Consider the following 19,108-nt stretch of genomic DNA (forward strand, 5'->3'; position numbering starts at 1 on the left):
ACTGCTGTCACAGCAGCGCCGTAAAGGAAATCGGCGATCCCCGGCCTCTGACTGGCCAGGGATCGCCGCCACCTGATAGGCTGAAGCCTATCTGAGGCGGTACAGGATGGATCGCTGTCCTGTACCGCCTAGATTTAGAAGGGGAGGGAGGGAAGGAGAGGGAGGGGGGAATAGCGCTGCGGAGGGGGGCTTTGAGGCGCAACAAGTCACAACAAGCCGGCGGCGATCAGACCGCCCCAACAGGACATCCCCCTAGTGGGAGAAAAAGGTGGGAAGTCTGATCGCCCTGCCTGCCACCTGATCTGTGCTGGGGGCTGAAGAGCCCACCCAGCACAGATCATAGAAAAATCTGCCGCTCCTTAAAGCGGACCCAAACCAAACATTTTTTTAATTAAAAATATTTAGTTGCACCACTCTGACACATACAAAGATAAATAAACACTCCTTCAAACCTATGATCATTTCAGTGCATGCATTTCACCCTTCTCTTTTCATAGCTAGGGTTATACTGGGGGCAGCCATTAGCAATTCCTCCATTGCCGGACACCATCTACTCCACCAGTTTGCAGGAAAAATCCCGGCAATTTGAAAGGAAGGGAGGGGTTTTCTCCAATAAATGTAAAATATTTTATATTTGTCATCATGCAGCTGAAAAAAGGCTGCTATTTATTATTATAATTTAGAAAATAGATTTTATTTCTGAAATCTTGTATTTTTAATTTGGGTCCACTTTAAGTGGTTAAAGAAACTGCAGCGACGATGAAAGAAATGTATTTTCCATCATATCAGTTTTTGTATAGTCCAGCAAAAGCACACAGTGGTATGAAACTCAAAATTAACATGAAAAGACTGATCGTATGCCACTCAAAGGTATGTTTACATTACACTAAACCTAATTGACACGTTATCAGATTGTCTTGGAATTAACTACTTATAGTGCAAACAAAAAAGAAAAAGTTCCCTGCTTCCCCCCTGGATACAGCAGAATATTTTGTGTTCAGCTTAGAACATTGTGTACAGCTTAGTATTAAAGTGGAGCTGTCAGCCATACTAGCTCAGAGAAAAACCCCGCATATATAAGTAGATAAATACTTGCTCTACTTACATATACCTAAATTAATGTTCAGCGCTGCGTAATATGTTGGCGCTTTATAAATACAATAAATAATAATAATAATAATAACATATGCATTGCACTGTCCACATTTTGACTTTAGTGAATTTTCAATACTAAAAAAAGGGAAAATGCTTTTTGGAGTTTTCCATTGTGTCTGTGCCTATCTTGTAGCTAATCCTGACATCATTTCCTCCCTTACTCTGTCTGTGTATCATTGCCCGCCCCCCTCCCAGTCTTCAGACACTCCCACAGCCAGCTCTGCAGTAGAAAGTCCTTTAAGAAATAATAATTTCCAATAAGACAGGAACAGAGGTGTGGGAGGGGAAAACAGGAGGGAAAGAGGCTTCAGCCAAACAGGCTGCATTAGTTAAGTCTGAGGGGAAAGTAAAGGAGAAAAAAAAGAAAACCCAGCATACCCTGCAACTTCCTTTGTGCAGCAGATGTACTAAAGAGCCAGGGAAACTGGGGAATAATGTTTTATGGAAAAGAAAAATTAGAGTGATTTTTAAGTTTTGAATTGCCTGGTTAGCATCCTTATTACTTGTTTACTAGATACAAATAAAGAATTGATTTTTGATTGTATGCCCAACAGTTACTCTTAAAGGCCAGTACACAGGCATGGTTAAAGTCCGCTTGTGTACAGCAGCCCCCGTTGGACCAACCACCACTCGGCTAGCATTCTGCCGGTGGATAAACTCAGCCAACCAACAGCCGATTGCTTTGTTCAAGCCGCTCACCCCACCCACCACATGATGTCACATCAGCGTCACTTCTTCGGTGCTCCGCCTCCCTACATACTAACAGACTCTGACTCTTTGTGTGTACTGCATCGGTCCAGTGATGCTGCTCGCAAAGGATCGGGTAACGATCCTAGAAGGGCTACATTAATCAGCCTGTGTGTTTGTACCTATAGCTGAACATAAACTGATCATATCCGTATGGCAACAGCACTCTTAATAATTAGCGTATGAGTGTAGTAGAGAAATAAGAATTAACCCTTGCAGTAGCTTTAAAAACATTTACATCTTATTTCCTATTAGTTTATTAGTTTTATGCTCTGTTTGATGTTTTATGCTTTAGAATTTAGATTACATTTTGAGTTTCATTCCACTTTAAAGCTCCTTTCACACTTCGTCCGCTACATCGCAGCAGAACTGACAATTTAATTGCATCATAATTCATTATAACTAACTGTATTTCAATGACACTTTCACACTTCAGTTGTGGTGCAATAATTTCCGAGGGAATAACGCAGAACATGCTGGGTGATGCTGGCCAGGCGCATGGTGCAAGCATAAAGTCATTGCACTATATGCTGCTCTGTAGGGGCTGAACTGCAATGATAAGCTACCCAGTACAGTGGACCACAATATACTGTATGCCAATATTGTGTGGATTACAAAATATGGTATACGTTTAACTGAGATACATACTGAATATAATTTTTTTATTTTTTTTTTTGTAGCACAAGATGAAGTTTTTGACTTTCCATCTTCTGGAAGTGTAAATCAAGATCTAGATGCACGGGCCATAACTCTGGTCACTGGCTCTTCTAGAAAGATTTCTGTGCGATTGCAACGGTCCACAACAAGCCAAGCAACGCAAACAGACCCAGTGTGGTCTGATTCTGGCTGGAATGATGCCGGTTCACACACCTTTCCTAAGATGAGGTGCAAGTTCTATGGCAAATCAACAAAAAACAAAGGATTTGCTAAGTGGGAGAATGAGAAGTCAAACCATCACCCTAACATGGATATTATGGAAACACAGATTATGGAACAATTCCATGACTGCAACGGCACAGTAGCTGGAAAAAAGTTTAGTACAGAGGTAATACATCATTTATGTAGGAATGAGTATGTTTCTATAATGCTGCACGTTTTTATTTAAAGGTGCTAATTGCATCAGTCTACTGTATAACTAACTTACATAAAATCCCCATTTAGATTTTTGTTATTACTAGTATGTACAACCAGCTACCCAAGAAAATAAATGTAATATAATATATTTTTTTAGAGGCTTTTGGATCTAATGGTTGCTTGGAATTTGCAGTGATAATTGCTAACTGTCATTTAGGGTTGGATTTTTGTTGCATCCTTTTGAACGAGGTCTAATGCTGGGTACACACGATGAGATTTCCCGTTTGATTTTCGGATCGATTCGATTATTTCAAACATGTTCGATTGGATTTCGATCGTTTTTTCCGTCGATTTTGCATACCTATCATGAAAAAAACGATCGAAATCCAATCGAACATGTTTGAAATAATCGAATCGATCCGCAAATCGAACGGGAAATCTCATCGTGTGTACCCAGCATAACATCAGTTTGAATTCAGTTTTATTTTATTTTGATTTCAACATGAGATCATTCTCCCATGCCGTAGAACAACTGGGTCTTGAGACTGATGTCAGAGGGACATAAAAAGTAATTGAACATTTTTAGTATGTAAAGTGTACCTAAATTGACATGTGAAATTATGAAATTAACAGTGGTAGATGTAGTACTAGACCAATTTGCCACTTGTCTGAGATCCTTTTTTATTTTTTGCATTGCAAGGGTAAAAAAATGTGCCTTAAACTTTGTAAATGAGGCAATCTAACGCCAGCAAAATTAATCCTGGGCTCTCTTGAAAATTAAGCAAAAGCCTAAACACTCCTATTTGGTTGAGGAAACAATCCTGATAACAAACAGCTATTATTATTATTTTTTTTGCAGCTGAATGAAGCGGAATTGACAGCACACTGTCATGGCTGCTACTTAGAATTATGTCTCAGTCAGAAATTTGGCTTTCAAAGTGAAAATTAATGAAATAGGAAAATAAAAGAATGTGAGACTCTACAAATGTTCTGTTTACTGTTACTACTACACATACACATCAGATATCACTTAACTTTATTTTTGGTTCAGGTTTGCTTAAGTTTGTTGGGAGTAATAATAGGAAGAATAGCATAGGGCTATGTTGCTTCCAAAATCACTACAAAATCACATGAGCATCATAATAATAAAAATATAATCTATGTCAGTAGGCCAGCTTGCAATGTTATTGAGTCTTGCCTAAGGACTCCTTATTGAATAGGTACTGTCTTCAATAAGAATTCAACCGTGGTCTCCAATATGCCCCTAATTAGCACAATAGTCATACCTGCTGTATGTGTAAATAATTGTGGTACCGGTTATTAATTATCACAAAATATTAGGATGTTAGTTCAGTATCAAGAATTCAACTTAAAAAAAAAGAGTAGATAATGACGTATGGATGGACACGTGCAGTAGAATCTGAATCGAAGATTTTCCAGTCATGGGTTTAAGCTATTTTGCTTGTGTAGTTTATGAAACTGTCCATGTTGCTCATGACAACCAAACAGTCTCCAAGTTTTTACTTATTTGTTAGCTGCTTAAACTCACTGATATAAGTACAACTTTTCGGTATAAACTTTTTAATGAAAGTCTCTAGGCAAAGAAACACAAAAGTCAGCACGTAGTCATGTGGCTGAATCAGCTCTTGTGGTTTCCAGACAAACACACCATGATGCACAATGCAATTCCATCCACCAACTCAACTCTCCCCATCCAAACAATGCCTTAAAAGGAAATGTGCTACCAGCTGTGGGGATCAGCTTTATAAGCCACACTACGTGTATATATTGCACATCGGAAATCTCTCATGTTTACTGGCAACTTTTATTCTGGTTGGCGTTAAGAAACATGTAGATCTGTTAGCATGCAGCCAGGACTTATAGCTTTTAGTTTCACTATCTGTTCACCCACTTCTATTGATGGTTGTATCTTTTGCAGGACAGTTGATCCTTTGAATTTTGGTGATGGTAAAAAAAATGCCAGCAGAAGTGAGAGGCTGACATAAGCATCGACGGATGTAAGAAAATGGTGATGTACCTGCTGGCGAAGAAGTAGCAAGGATGGCTGTTGCTGATACCCTTTACAATGCACTAAATGTCCTTCCTAGCAACAATTGACTCTTCTCATTGAAGGACAAACTTCACTGACATGATGAGCTTGGAAAGAAGATGTAGCATGTGGACTACAATCCCCAGTTTGTGTTCTATGAAGTGGTTGGTTCCACTACATTCCAGGACCTCTTTTGTACATAGATGTATGATCTTAGTTTTATTGTGATCTTGTACAAACGTATGATGGATATTTATTTTTTTGCATTCAGAGAGTTTAAATAATTATAAATCATTTATTGAGTTCCACCATCAAAAACATACACAAAAACATACATACTTGTTTTAGAAAAGAGCTCCAAAAATCACAGAATTTGGCCCAAATTCTGTATACATTTTTGGTGACAGCCCATAAGATACAATAGCAATGCCGTTTTCTAAAGGAACTCTTTTAACCAGAAATAACACTTTTCTCTTGTGGGGTTTCAAATTGTAACGACAAGATGGCTGGCATGCGATTAAAGTGGGTACACGTCTCCTCTCTTGCCCATTCTTGTGATAACTGGATCAACACTGTTAGAGAAGGTGCTCTTCACTTACCAGATGCAGCAGTACTTGCTCACTGTAAATAACTAATCATCATTAGTTATGACCAAAAACATCACATATTTATAATACACTAGCTTTTTAATTTATTGTTATCCCTCCTCAATCAGTAAAGGGGGTCCTTAGAAGAGTTCACAAACTAAGAAGTGTTTTACTACTGGAGATTCTCTTTTGTATTGTATTTTGATTCTAGATAGTGCAGAGAATGTTTTCCCTAGTCCCTATCCCTACTCAGTGTCAGTAATTAAGCTATTCAAACTGAAATTATCAGTTTAAAGGTCCCTTGCACAGGCTCTCAAACATGGCAGCAAAGTAGAAAATAATCCAAATGCTTCCGTCCCCAGTTTATTAACCTCTCGAGGACCGCAGTGGTAAACCCCCCTAAAGACCAGGCAATTTTTCATTAAATTGGACACTGCAGCTTTAAGGTTAAACTGCAGGGCCGCACAACACAGCACACAAGTGATCCCCCCCCCCTTTTCTCGCCACCAACAGAGCTCTCTGTTGGTGGGGTCTGATCGCCCCCCAGATGTTTGTCTGTGTTTGTTTATTTGTTTTTTTTTTTTTAATAAAAAGTGTGTGTGTTTTTTTATTTCATTGTTTCCCCCCCCTCCCTTCCTCTCCCCGCCAGCCAATCCCCGTGATCAGCTGTCATAGGCTTCAGCCTATGACAGCCGATCACCCCTGTGCCTCTGGAGGGGACAGCCGTGTCACAGAGCTGTCCCCAGTACAGCGCTGCTGCCGATCGCAGCGCTGTACGTGTAATTAAATGGCGATTATGCTGTCTAGCAGTCTCCCAAGCAGAAACCGCCGCTCGGACTGAAGGCGGAGCTCAGCTCCGCCCACCAAGCAGGAGATGCGCGCGCACCCTGCAAGCGATCTCCTGCAAAACAGAGCCCCAGGACTTTACGCCGATCGGCGTGATGCGGTCGGCTAGAGGTTAAGGGGCACAGAGGCAGGGGCGTAACAAAAGACTCTGAAAGGGATGCAGTCGCAGGGGGGCCCAGAAGCTGCAGGGGGCCCTGTCCTGAGAGATTGACAACTAAGGGAAAGGAGGGTAAAAACTTTCTGCTCTCTGCACAGTTGTTATAACGACTGCATCTGTTCAGCCACTGATACGGAATCACACAAAGTTTTGCAGACAGTCCCTAGTCAGTGTGCAGCTGGATCTTGTGTACAGCACCCAGCTCCCAACCTCTCTTCTCCCTCCTCAAGTTCTGTGTACTGTAGTGATGCTAGAGGAGTCTGCAGAGCCAGTTCTGCTCCATCAGAGATGGACAGAGTGAGTGTAATAAGCTGAGGCAGGAGAACACTCATCTGTCGGTTTTCTGTATGCGTTTTCTGCACACCACACACAGGTGTGAAGACATGTATGTTTTATCACAGAAGCTAATGTAATTTATAGAGAAAATGCGCGCAGTGCTTGACTGTTGTCTTGTTTCATCAGCATGGGGAAAACACATCTAAGTGTGCACTAGCCAATTGAATAACATTGGTTCTCAGTTTACCTGTGCAGAAAGCATGTGTGTATTTGAGTGTGTGTGTGGGTGTTGGGTGGGGAAGGGGGTGTCTGGGTTGGCAGGAGGTTGCCCCATTCAAGGTTTTGCAGGGGGCCCAGTGATTTCTAGTTACGCCCCTGCACAGAGGGAACTCAAACATGTACAGCAAAGGTTGTCAAACTCAAGGCCTGCGGCCCGTCACACCATTTGATTTGGCCCTCAAGGTCTTCGAATGTGCATAATTGTATGCAGTAAAAGAAAGCTCCAACCTGTGGTGTATACTGTATATGTGCCGGCACATCTGACATTTCCATCAACACAGGAGTTTGAATCCCTCCATATCTTGTTGTGATTGGTCATATGATCTTTAGTTAATTAATATTTGCAGCGCGCATTTAAAAGCATGGCTTCTTGGCCCTTACATCTCCATACATCTGAAATTTGCGAGCACGCATTCTTTTTAAGCAAAACACCTGTTCGCTGTTTGATGCTGGCACCCCTTTCCCACCCCTGATTCCCCCTCCCCCCACCTGCCTGAGAATCCTAAATACACATGTAAGGTCCAGTTTAGTGGCCAAATCCAGGTATTGCACCTAATGTTTTTAGGGTTCTCACCAGAGACTCCCACCTGTTAACTGGAGCAGCAAGGTGATTGGCTATTGGCTGGATAGTGTACTGGTTAAGAACACCGCCTCTAACGAGAGATCTGGGTCTGAATCTTGGCTCCTCCTATTCAGTGAGCCAGTACCTATTCAGTAAGGAGTCCTTGGGCAAGAATCCCCAACACCGCAGTGTGGCCTTTTGAGCATGCACATAATGGCTGCAGCTCTTAAGCACTTTGAGTCAAATCACCATACAAATGTAAGCATTATTATAATCAATTTGGCCTGCGGCTAAGATTTTGGCCTCTTATGCAATTGACTTTGACACCCCTGACTTACAGCAATTCAAATCCTAGATTGGGCAAACCAATGTGTTACACTTTTTTTCCTCTGATGTAACATGAAAGTAATATTTCACTGACTTCTCTGCACTTTTTTTAAGGAAGGCACCACTTTAAAACCCTCAGGATCATTACTTTAATTTTTTTTATTTTTATAAAAAAACATACAGTAAAGCTTGGGCTATGCTCCTGTGGCCAATTTTGCTATGTCTGCTATCTCAGGCCACAGGTGCCAGCCACCCACTCCCATGGTATGTCAGCAGAGTTACTGGTCTGGTCAAAAAGACACAGGAACAACATGTACAAACTCAGTAGCGTAGCTTAAACATGCTCATCACGCTTTACACTACTACCTTCTATTTATTTATAGAGAAACCTGAATCACTGGATACTGTTCTCAGTTGTGTGTGCTCCCTAATGTTATTAAAGTATTTGATGTAAAATCTCACTTTTGCTTGTTTCTGACTTACAGTATATCGGCAAAATGTACCTGGTTGGTAAAGTAGACTGGTAGCCGTGACAAAAAATGGGTGTGTCCATGCATTGGGAAGTAAGCGTGGTAATGACGGGTCATGGGCAGGGCCAAATTAACTTAGCAGCTGTGTGATTCACAGACTGTGGACATCAAAAGAAATACAAAGCTAGATGTAGGCACCCCCACCCTAGTTTAGGTAGTCAGATGTCCCATACGTGTAAGTCAGATGTGCCCCCAGTATAGGTAGCCTGGTATAAGTGCCCCAGTATAGGTAGCCTGGTATAAGTACCCCAGTATAGGTAGTCAGGTATAGGTGCCTCTAGTATAGCTAGCCAGGAATAGGTACTCCCAGTATAGGTAGCCAGGTATAGGTGCCCCAGTATATGTAGCCTGGTACTGGTGCCCCAAGTATATGTAGCCTGGTACTGGTGCCCCCAGTATAGGTAGCCCGGTATAGGTGACCCAAGTATAGGTAGCCTGGTATAAGTGCCCCCAGTATATGTAGCCTGGTACAGGTGCCCCCAGTATAGGTAGCCTGGTATAAGTGCCCCCAGTATAGGTAGCTAGGTATAGGTGTGCCCAGTATAGGTAGCAAAATATTGGTGCCTTAGTATAGCTAGCCAGGTGGGGGAGTGGGCGCATGCAGAGCGAGAGTGCCGGGTTAGGATACTTATGTTGCTGGGATCCACGCACCACATATACTTCCTGGCCTCTTGCATTCCATCACATGGAATGAGATGGAGATGGAACGCATATACACATGTAGTTAAAATTCTTTAAAAAGTTAAAGTTGTGGTATCTATGACAGAGTAACAGGCTTTCTTTCCTATGTGAGCTTGAAGCATATAAACAAAGTCCAGACTTTGGGGTATTCTTTGTTGAGCTGCACCTGTGCTGAGTGAACCGCTGTTTAGGACAGTTCTCAATATTGTTTCCCACAGCCAGTTGTTTAGAATAGAAGGTTTTCTGGTTGAGACGCACTCTGCTCAGGATAACACTCCTTTGCTTAGCTTTTATCAATATAATAGGAGGATTGCACCTAATATAGTTACAAATTTCCTGTTATAGAAATAGTTTCCTGTATATTTTTTTTCTACTTCCCAGCAGCAGAATGAGATTCTTACCCCCACACAGAACTGTGCAAGTCCCACACTCATTTTGTCAATGTCATTATTTATTAAAACTTGTTCATGTTGAAAGGCCACTTACAGCATTATCCTACAAGAACAAAGACTAGCCATATGTACCACACAAATTAGACAAAAGATGGTAAGCCCACTTTAGTACAAACATGATCATTGGGGATCACTGGAGATGGTCAATGATATGCTATTGATTTTGAGCTGATACAATTGTTATGCATATTTACAGAGTTGGCACTGCATTTGATTGGTCTTATTACTAACAGCATAAATTTGCATACAATCCGTATCTGTTTGAAATTATTAGCATTTTGTTGACCATCTCTCATCATCACTACATTAGCCCTTTTGTATCATCTTTCAACTTTAGTCTGCTGATGCTATAACTAAGAAGCTTGCTGAGAACCTTAGAAACAGTAATACACAAAGGTGCACTATACAGGTGGGGCCCCGAGCACTCACACCGCCCGGGACCCTGGGGGGGGAGCATCCACAACTGCCCTACAACCAAGGAGATCCTCCCCACTTCATACAAAAAACACAAAGTAGGTAAAAGCAATTCCAAGCAGCACCTGCCTTATAAATAGTCTGCAGAAGCCTGTGAGCAAATGAGAGGTAAGTTACGTGCATTAAAACTGCAATACCAAATTATGCAAGGGCTAAATTGACCCCAATAACACCTCAAAATTAAGAGAGACCCACAACTACACATAATGGGCTTGATTCACAAAGCCATGCTAACTGTTTAGCACGGGTGTCCTAAACAGTTAGCACGTGAAGTGCTGTTCGCGGACTTTTGCGCGTGCAAAGTGCTGCGACGCGCGCAAAATTCCGCGAACGGCACTTCACGTGCTAACTGTTTAGCACACCCATGCTAAACAGTTAGCACGGCTTGGTGAATCAAGCCCAATATGTTGAACTCTAGTATTAATAAAAACAACTTGCATGAAATGTTCCTTCAGTTGCTCTATTTGCGATTGCGGTCGTGTTTTAGGGGTGTGAAAGCGCCTTTAGCTGTTTTGGTTTACTTAAATTTCACAATTATTTCAAAGGGTGGACAGATCTTGTTCTGAAATGCATATGCATGATTTGGTAATAATCAGATCTATCCCAGTAACAGGTGACAAAAGCCAACAGTTGCTCACAACTATGGTCATTTTTGGCCCATCTCATTAGTGGCCCAGATGCTTCCTGGATCCTTTTACATGCCGTTGGTCCAGCAATGGGTCCCTCTTCTGGCTAGGAGAGCGGCCAAGAATGAGTGCATCCGCACTGGGCATGCACGAATACTGGTCCACACATGCCTGGTAGAAGGAAGCAGTCATGCACGTGTTATTCCCCTCTGTGTATGAGCGCTTACCTCTGGGCATGCCTGGACCTTACTCATGCAGAGGTGCTTGTTCACAGTTGTGCTCCAGGCCAGAAGAAACCTATGCATCCTGCTGGGTCGGACAGATATAGAGGGACCCAGCACTGGAACAATGAGCGGGAGAAGGCTCCAGGAAGCATCCGGACTATCCAAAGGTTATCCACTACTGAGACAAGTATCTGACTTTTAGACTTTTTTTTCCCACTTCAGGATTGCTTTATCCCCATGCACTACAATAGAGAACAGGAATCAAAGCTTGAAACATGTCACTTTTAGACATAATCAATGAGATGCTAATAATCTTGAGCTGAGGCACATCTTATGATAAGTAAATGGCTTGGCGTAGGCTCAGTGAAATGCAGAAGCTGATGGTTTTGATTGAACAAACCCAAGTTATATAAATTGACAAAAACGAACCTAACATTTGCATCAACTCAAAATTACCGTATATTCCGGCGTATAAGACACCTGCGCGTATAAGACGACCACCAACTTTTCCAGTTAAAATATACATTTTGGGATATGCTCACCCTATAAGACTACCCCTCTTGACGATTGGACATTTGTATACTGTACTGTATGTACTAGTGCTATATTGTATAGACAGGTACAGATATTGGTGCTGTACTGTATGTGGTACCCAGCATACAACAACCAAGCAATCATGGCAAGCGATGTACCTTACCGGCGATTGGCTGGTTGTTGTATACAAAGCATGCTTGGATTGGTCAGCTATCCCTGTCTTCAAGACTATCAGAGCGGAAGTGCAAACATGCCTCTTTCATCCGTTTGGCCCGCCCTAGTATACTATTAACTCCTTCTCTGCCTCTCAGATCTCGCACATGCGCACCTGCACTGCTTCACTGCAGTCTTCAGGAGTGAGATCTGAGAGGCAGAGAAGGAGGTATGGTAATAGAATACAAGGGCAGGCCAGACAGGTGTGTTTATCTGGGCACATCGCTGCTCTCTTTTTCCATACCCCGGGCGTCCCGGACGCCTGCAGCTTGCTCCACCCTTCACTTACACCTTCCAATCAGGTGCCCCCACACCTCGTCATCAGGACTGCGTACCTCTTTCCAGGAATGCTGATGAGAGGATTTTCTTCAACTGGGGTTAGACTTTACAGTCTAACCCCAGCACTGCAGTGCAGTTCCAGACTTCTTCTTTGATCTGAGTGTTGGAAAATTAAATTACAAAGTCGGACTAGATCTGTCATGACAGATATGACTGATGCTCATCCTATGGCTTTACTACTCACAGTCACTAAGGTGTGTGTATATAAAACAGAAAATTAATCATTACATGCTAGATGTAAAAACATATTAAGCATGTCATTCCATATAAAAGATGTATGTCCTTTTAACACTTTTCACAGCTAGAGATCCATGCCTCCTAATGCATTCACTAGTACATACTCAGATGAATGTCCAGCTGTTACTGTTAAGAGTTCCTTTTCCCCAAAGTGTCTTTAGTTTAACAAATGCCTTTTATTTCCTCTATGTAGCCCATTAAACTGTGAAAATGTTAGAGATGGCCCATATAATGGGAGGTGCCCTACTTTTCATCCCCTTTCAGCTACGTGACCTTGGACAGTTTTCTTCTTGTTAGAACATGTTATTAATGAATAAAATGCACTTTAAACACGCCTATTGTGTATAGATTCAACTGAGACTAAATATAAGGCCGCCTAATCTACAACCTCCCATAACAATCTGTGACCTGATGTTAAACATAAGCCTCTGGTAAGTTTAATAGGAGCCAGCACTTCCAGATGGTTGAGTTCAGTGGCATAGCAATAGAGGTTGCAGAGGTAGCGACCGCATCGGGCCCTTGAGTCAGAGATGCCCTGAGGGGCCCTCCCTCAAGCACAGAATTAGCTCTCTATTGGCCCTGTGTTGGTAATAATCACTTCTATAGATGTGTTAAATAGTTGTAATCATTAACAAACTGTTTCCCATCCCCTACTTGCTCCTCTGGCACTGTTGTTGCCCTTTGCAAGTTTTGGTGCGCCGTATCAATTGTTATCTATAGAGTGCTTGGGGCCCCATGTAAAACTTGCAACGGGTCCCATAGCTCCTTAGCTATGCCACTGGTTGAGTTCCAAGCACCGTCTGAGGTCATGCTCTGGCCTGGGCACTAGCTACGACATGAGATGGGGGTTGTGCATGGCAGTATGATTCAGCTGATTTCTGGGGATTCTATACAGATTTTGAAAAACTCATTACTACATTATTTACTCATCCTATCTGGCCTATCTGATGGGGAGTTCAGCTCAATAGAATAGACTGTGTAGGTATGGCTCTCATACTACATGGAAGGGGGTAAAATTGGTCTGTGATCTTTCATTTTCCATAGACTATGGTCTAGGGTCTATGGTGTGTATGCACACTTAGGTGAGGCTGGTGGATGAGAAGCGGTCAAAGGTTAATATTGACAAATAACTGCCAGAAACAGGATCGGCTGGATGAATTTTGGAACATTTGAGTCTTTTGGCTTTTTTTTTTAACACTATATTTGAAAATTAACTTTTGAGCTTTTTCTTGGGGCTGGCGTTTCTGCACGCTTTTATTCCATTAGATCAGATGGAAGTGACCTAACGCCAGAGCATAACCTAAACTTCAGGCAGAATAATTACCTAACACTGAACTGCAGATTTACAAATCGTGACTGTTTTGGAAAATGGAGCTGCATGTGAACCTCATAATCCAACAAACAGAGCATTGACGAATTATGTGCCGTACACGGCTTTGACCTATACAGCTTTGTCTCCAGAAATGGCTTACCTAATAACATATCTCTTCTTTTATGTATACAGAAAAAATCCAGTTTTATTTTAGCAAGTACCAAAATGCTACAGACTTGTGATATACGGTATCTCTTTGGTTTCCTCATATGCTCTTTCCAAATGTTTCTGCTAGCTTTCTGTGGTGCACTAAGTTCACGGCAGAGCATAGAGCTGTCCCATGTGTATTGCTGTCCCAATTCATTACCATCAGGAAACTCACAAATAAAACCCTCTAAAATTGTAGCCACTTGGCACAACATACTGTACATTAGGTAATGATGGAATAAAAATAGACTATTGACGTACCTACATTACATTACCTTCTCACTCAAGCCTCCGAGAGTTTCAAAAGTCTGGAATATATGTTACAGTATAAAGTCCGTTTGCACACACTTTCAACATGAGTCATCTAAAGAAATTGTTCTTGATTATTGCCTAAAGTAGTTGTTCTTGATCATTTTTGGTGTCTTTTCAAAGTGTGTACTGGTGTCCAATTTAGGCAGGTAATTTGGCTGCCGCCATAGACAGCAATGTTAATTGCAGCTATAGCAGCACCCAGTGTATAATTGGCCCATGGCCTTATAGCCCGTAGTGGATTAAGGCCTAGTGCACACCAAAAACTGCTAGCAGATCCACAAAACGCTAGCGGTTTTTGAAGCGTTTTTTTATTATGAAGCGTTTTGCGGTTTTGTGTAGCATTTTTTACTTAAAGTGAAGCGTTTTTGGTATCTTTTTGTGTAGCAGATTACAGATATTGTTACAGTAAAGCTGTTACTGAACAGCTACTGTAACAAAAACGCCTGGAAAACCGCTCCGATCTAGCGTTTTATCAAGCGTTTTCCTATACGTAACAGTGGAGGCAGAAACGTGTCCAAAATTCAAAAAATGCTGCAACCCAGGAGTTTGTGTTTCAGCTAAAACCGACCCACTCTGGTGTGCACCAGCCCATTGAAATACATTACTCAAGGGTTTCCTCAGCCGCAAGCGTTCCTCTGGTGTGCACTAGGCCTAAGTGCAGGAAGGAATTTAAATGGTTAGCGTTAGGTGTGGGTATGGGGAGGTTTCATGGGAGAAGTAGGTTAGGTAAAGTGTTTTGCCGATAGAGATGTCCCAAACTATTCGCTCAGCAAATAGTTTGCAGCGAACAAGGAGTGTTCGCGTTCACCCCTTCAGGCGGATACATGGGATGTTCAACCCGCCCCCTATACATTATAATAGAGCAAAACTTTGACCCCTCACCCCAGAGTCAGCAGACACATGGCAGGCAATCAGCTATCCCTCCCTGCAGATTCTTGTTCCCACATTGTCCTGAACAGCTAAGCCCTTCTTAGGGCTGTTACATTGTTTTTCTTGCTATTACATTGCTGCTCTGTGTCCAGTGCACAAGTTAGCTGTTGGAGACAGGTCTGCTGGTCCTAGTACTGCACTGACCATAACCCAATAATCCTTCACACCACCACTGGCATCTAGTATCCACTACTGGCCCCTGTATAAGACCTCAGTGTTGTTGGAGACAGGTCTGCTGGTCCTAATAGTGCACCAATCATAATCCAATAATCCTTCACCACCACTACTGCCCCCACTAAAACTTAAATCAATGGCAGCAGTGTTTGTTGTCCTTGTGCTTTGTGGACCCCATGCATGATAAGGGAGGGAAGGGGGGGAAGGAGGGCATCGGCAATTATTTTCACTTCCTTGCCCTCTCTGTAGCTGCTGCCAGTGATGGCAGACAAACTAAGGGAGGGAGAGAGTTAAACTTTCAAGACTGGCTGTGGCAGGACTGGGCTGAAGCAGAGCTCTCAGTGCAGCCTTACCAATCCCCCCTCCCCCACAATGGTGCTTTCCCTGTGCAACAAGCTCCATGCATGGGGAAAGCAGAACGGATAGGTGAGAGTGGGAGCTGTAGGATCAGATCATGTCAGGTACTTGCTGCTGCAGTCCTCAACTACCCCTTTAACTTTTATTGCTCCTCCATCCTGACTTCTTAACACCCCCTACCCGACCCTTTCATCCACCTTAGCAGGCCAAAGCCACCCTCACCAGGTTGCTGACACCTCTTATCCACCCTCTACTCCCTGGCAGGCACCTGTCTGCCACCCTCCCTTGCTGTCACCTCTTTGCCACCCTTTACTCCACTGCAGATAACTCTCTGCCATCCTCCCGCTGTCAACTCTCTGCCACCCTCTACCCTCCTGCAGGCACCTCTCTGCTACCTTCTGCTGTTGTCACCTCTGTGCCACCTTCTACTCACCTGCTGTCACCTTTGTTCCACCTTCTACTCTCATACTGTCACCTCCTACTTCCTTGCTGTCACCTCTGTGCCACCCTCTACTCCCCTGCTGTCACCTCTGTGCTACCCTCTACTCCCCCACTATCACCTCTCTGCCACCCTCTACTCCCCCGTTGTCACCTCTCTGCCACCCTCTACTTTCCTGCTTTAATCTCTCTTCCACCCCTAACCCCTGCTATCACCATGTACTTTTCTGCGGTAACCTGTCTGCCACCCTCTAATCCCCTGCTGTCACCTCTCTGCCACTCCCTGGTGTTACTTTTATGCCACTCTCTACTCTCCTATCACCTCTGTGCCATCCTCTCCTGCTGTCACCTCTCTGGTGATGGGTCTATCCAGCTAAACTGGGTATGCTGCGTAACTGTATTACTTGTGTGGGCAAGGTGCATACCTGTGTTATTTGGATCCGCATGCTGCATAACTTATTTGGGAGGGCATGCTGAGTAACTGTTTTACTTGGGTGGATTATTTAACCATCGCCAATGGGGGCGGGGTACAGGTTTTCTTGCCTGGAGTGACAAAAAGGCTAAAGGTGCTTGTTACATCTTACAACAGCCCTTGTTGGACAAAACCACACACTTTTTGTGTAGTAAATTCAACCCTATTTAAAATGCACACGCTTTGTTAAATACTTACAAATGCTGCCTGTCATCTTCTGTTGGCCATACCTATTGAGGAAGGGTCCTGGAAGTAAATCTGTATCTTTCAGAGGACTGGATGTTAATGTTGAGGGTTGACTAACATAACCAGTTCAATGCTTCCTCGCAGATCATGCAGCAGTATGACTGACCTCCCCAGGCTCGGGCTCCACTCCAGCGCTGAAACGTCACTGCATCTTCCCCTCTGCTTTGTGATCAGTCTCCAGTCGGCACCTCTCTCTCCACATGACTCTCTGGTACCATCCTGACATCAAGTGATGCAGTCCGGATGGTACCGGGAAGTCACGTGGAGGGAGGGAGGCGCTAGCTGGAGACAATCACAAAGCAGCTATGGAGGGGAAGATGCAGCAAAGCTTCTGCGCTGGAGCAGAGGCCGAAGAGTTGAGTCACGATGCTGCTTGATCTGCTCTGCTTGCAAATCTGCATGAGACCTGTGAGTCCGGGCAGCAGCTGTGGACCGGGTCTGTGGTCTCTCTGGTGGCCGGTGGCATATTGGGCTACTAACTGCCCCATTGCAGGCCAACCCTTTGGCCTCCAGCACCCCAGCCTTTGTGGCCTTGCCACAAATCTGGCCCTGAGCGCACACACACCAAGGGCAATACAGCTTATACTCCGAAATTCAACAAAGTTAAGAATCTTGGTGTGTAGCACCTTAACTTGGTTTCACAGGATTCCAGTAACCATTCTTTAATTGGTCAAGGTTTGTAGACTTGAATACCAGAAGTAAAAACCCTTCATAATGTAATATTTAAAAAAACCACCAAATGGTACAGACAGTGAATACTAACCCATGTTTCTAAGGACCAAAGTGGGCCAATGATATGCTAACAATGCGATGCACTACCGACTATGCATGTTGGAACTGGGGCAATCAAATACACCTGCTACCAACTTGGACAGTGGATTAAAACCATCCCAGCGTTCTATTAAGATCGCCAGGGTGGCTGCGCAGCAGTATTTTTTTTTTTTTTAAATCATGTAGCTAGCCTAGCGCTAGCTACATGATTAACACCTCCCTGCAGAATCCCTCCCACCCTTCCGATCGCCGCCAGCGACCAAACCCACCAGGAAATCCCGTTCTGAACGAGATTTCCTTTAGGGCTTCCCCATCACCATGGCGACAAACAGAATGACGTCATCGACAGGGAGTCACGATCCACCCCTCAGCGCTGCCTGGCAATAATTGGCCAGGCTGCACACGGGGGCTGTTACGCGGCGGGTAGCAGCACATCGGCGGCGATTGTCCCCAACACGCAGCTAGCAAAGTGCTAGCTGCCGGTTTAAAAAAAAAAATTACAAAAAAACCTGACCGGTGCCCTGCGGCGGTTATGGACGAGCTGAGCTCGTTTTAGGATGTTGGCAAGCTAAATTCCAAAGATAAATAGCAATATTGAAGTAGCTGTTCACAGAAACCAGCAATATGTAGCAGGCTAGTTGGTAATTAAAGCTTAGCATTTCCTGCACTGTTTGATTGTGGTTCCACTTGAAACAATTATAAAGCGGTGCAATTTTTTTTTTGTTATCCCAGAGTGACTGCAATCATTGGCTGCAGGGCCCAATCACGATTGCTCCATGATTCAGAAATCACAAGAGCTTTCCGAAATTCTTTCTCCAGCTTTCTTTGGACCTGCCTTTATAAATCAGTTCCAGTGTGCTAAATGGGAACCCAAAGCAAGAGACATATGGAGACTGCTCCATTTATTTTTAAACAATACCAGTTGCCCAGCAGTCCCACTGAACTCTTTGGGATCAATAGTGCCTGAATCACACACCTAAAACAAGCATGTAGCTAATCCAGTCAGTCTTCATTCCGAAATCTCTGATTTGCATGATTGTCTATGGCTAAAAGTGTTATAGGCAGGGGATCAGCAGGACAGCCAGGCAATGGGTATTGTTCAAAAATAAATATGTCAGGCTCCATATGTTCTCCAACTATAGGCACAAATGAAGCTATGTACAACATACATATCTGTCGGACAGCCATCGGTGGATGTTCTTGACTTAAAATACTATCTTCTGGCCATCACATACATACCATCTGTACTTACAGTGTGTGGCTTGTTTGACAGACTGTAGACTCCAATACAAGCCTGTAGTTGGTGGTGTAAATGTATTCAAAGGATGTTGCAAGAGGAAATCCATGCATGTACAAAAATAAAACCAGTGGATCAAGGGACAACAATCTCTAAAGTTCATATGCCACACATGCCTGCCCTAACATTCATTTATGTTATTGAATGCTGGTAGCTAGAGTTCTAATTTGCAGTCAAGCAGGTTATCAAACCAAATCAGGATAAAAGGGTGTGGCCATAGGT

At 43.3% G+C, this 19,108-nt stretch overlaps 1 protein-coding gene across 3 annotated transcripts in view; it reads left to right on the forward strand.

Annotated features, from left to right (window-relative positions):
• RASGRP3 (RAS guanyl releasing protein 3) overlaps positions 1–7,205 on the forward strand; it is a 178,543-nt gene extending 171,338 nt beyond the window's left edge. For all 3 annotated transcript variants that reach the window (XM_068232118.1, XM_068232117.1, XM_068232119.1), the window contains exons 16-17: positions 2,583–2,947; positions 4,916–7,205. In XM_068232118.1, the coding sequence (XP_068088219.1) occupies positions 2,583–2,947; positions 4,916–4,924 (374 nt within the window). In that variant the 3' untranslated portion in view covers positions 4,925–7,205. The remainder of the gene's footprint in view (positions 1–2,582; positions 2,948–4,915) is intronic.
• Positions 7,206–19,108: the final 11,903 nt, after the last annotated feature.

Source organism: Hyperolius riggenbachi, chromosome 4 (assembly GCF_040937935.1).
Source record: "Hyperolius riggenbachi isolate aHypRig1 chromosome 4, aHypRig1.pri, whole genome shotgun sequence".
In the NCBI taxonomy this organism is placed as follows: Eukaryota; Metazoa; Chordata; class Amphibia; order Anura; family Hyperoliidae; genus Hyperolius; species Hyperolius riggenbachi.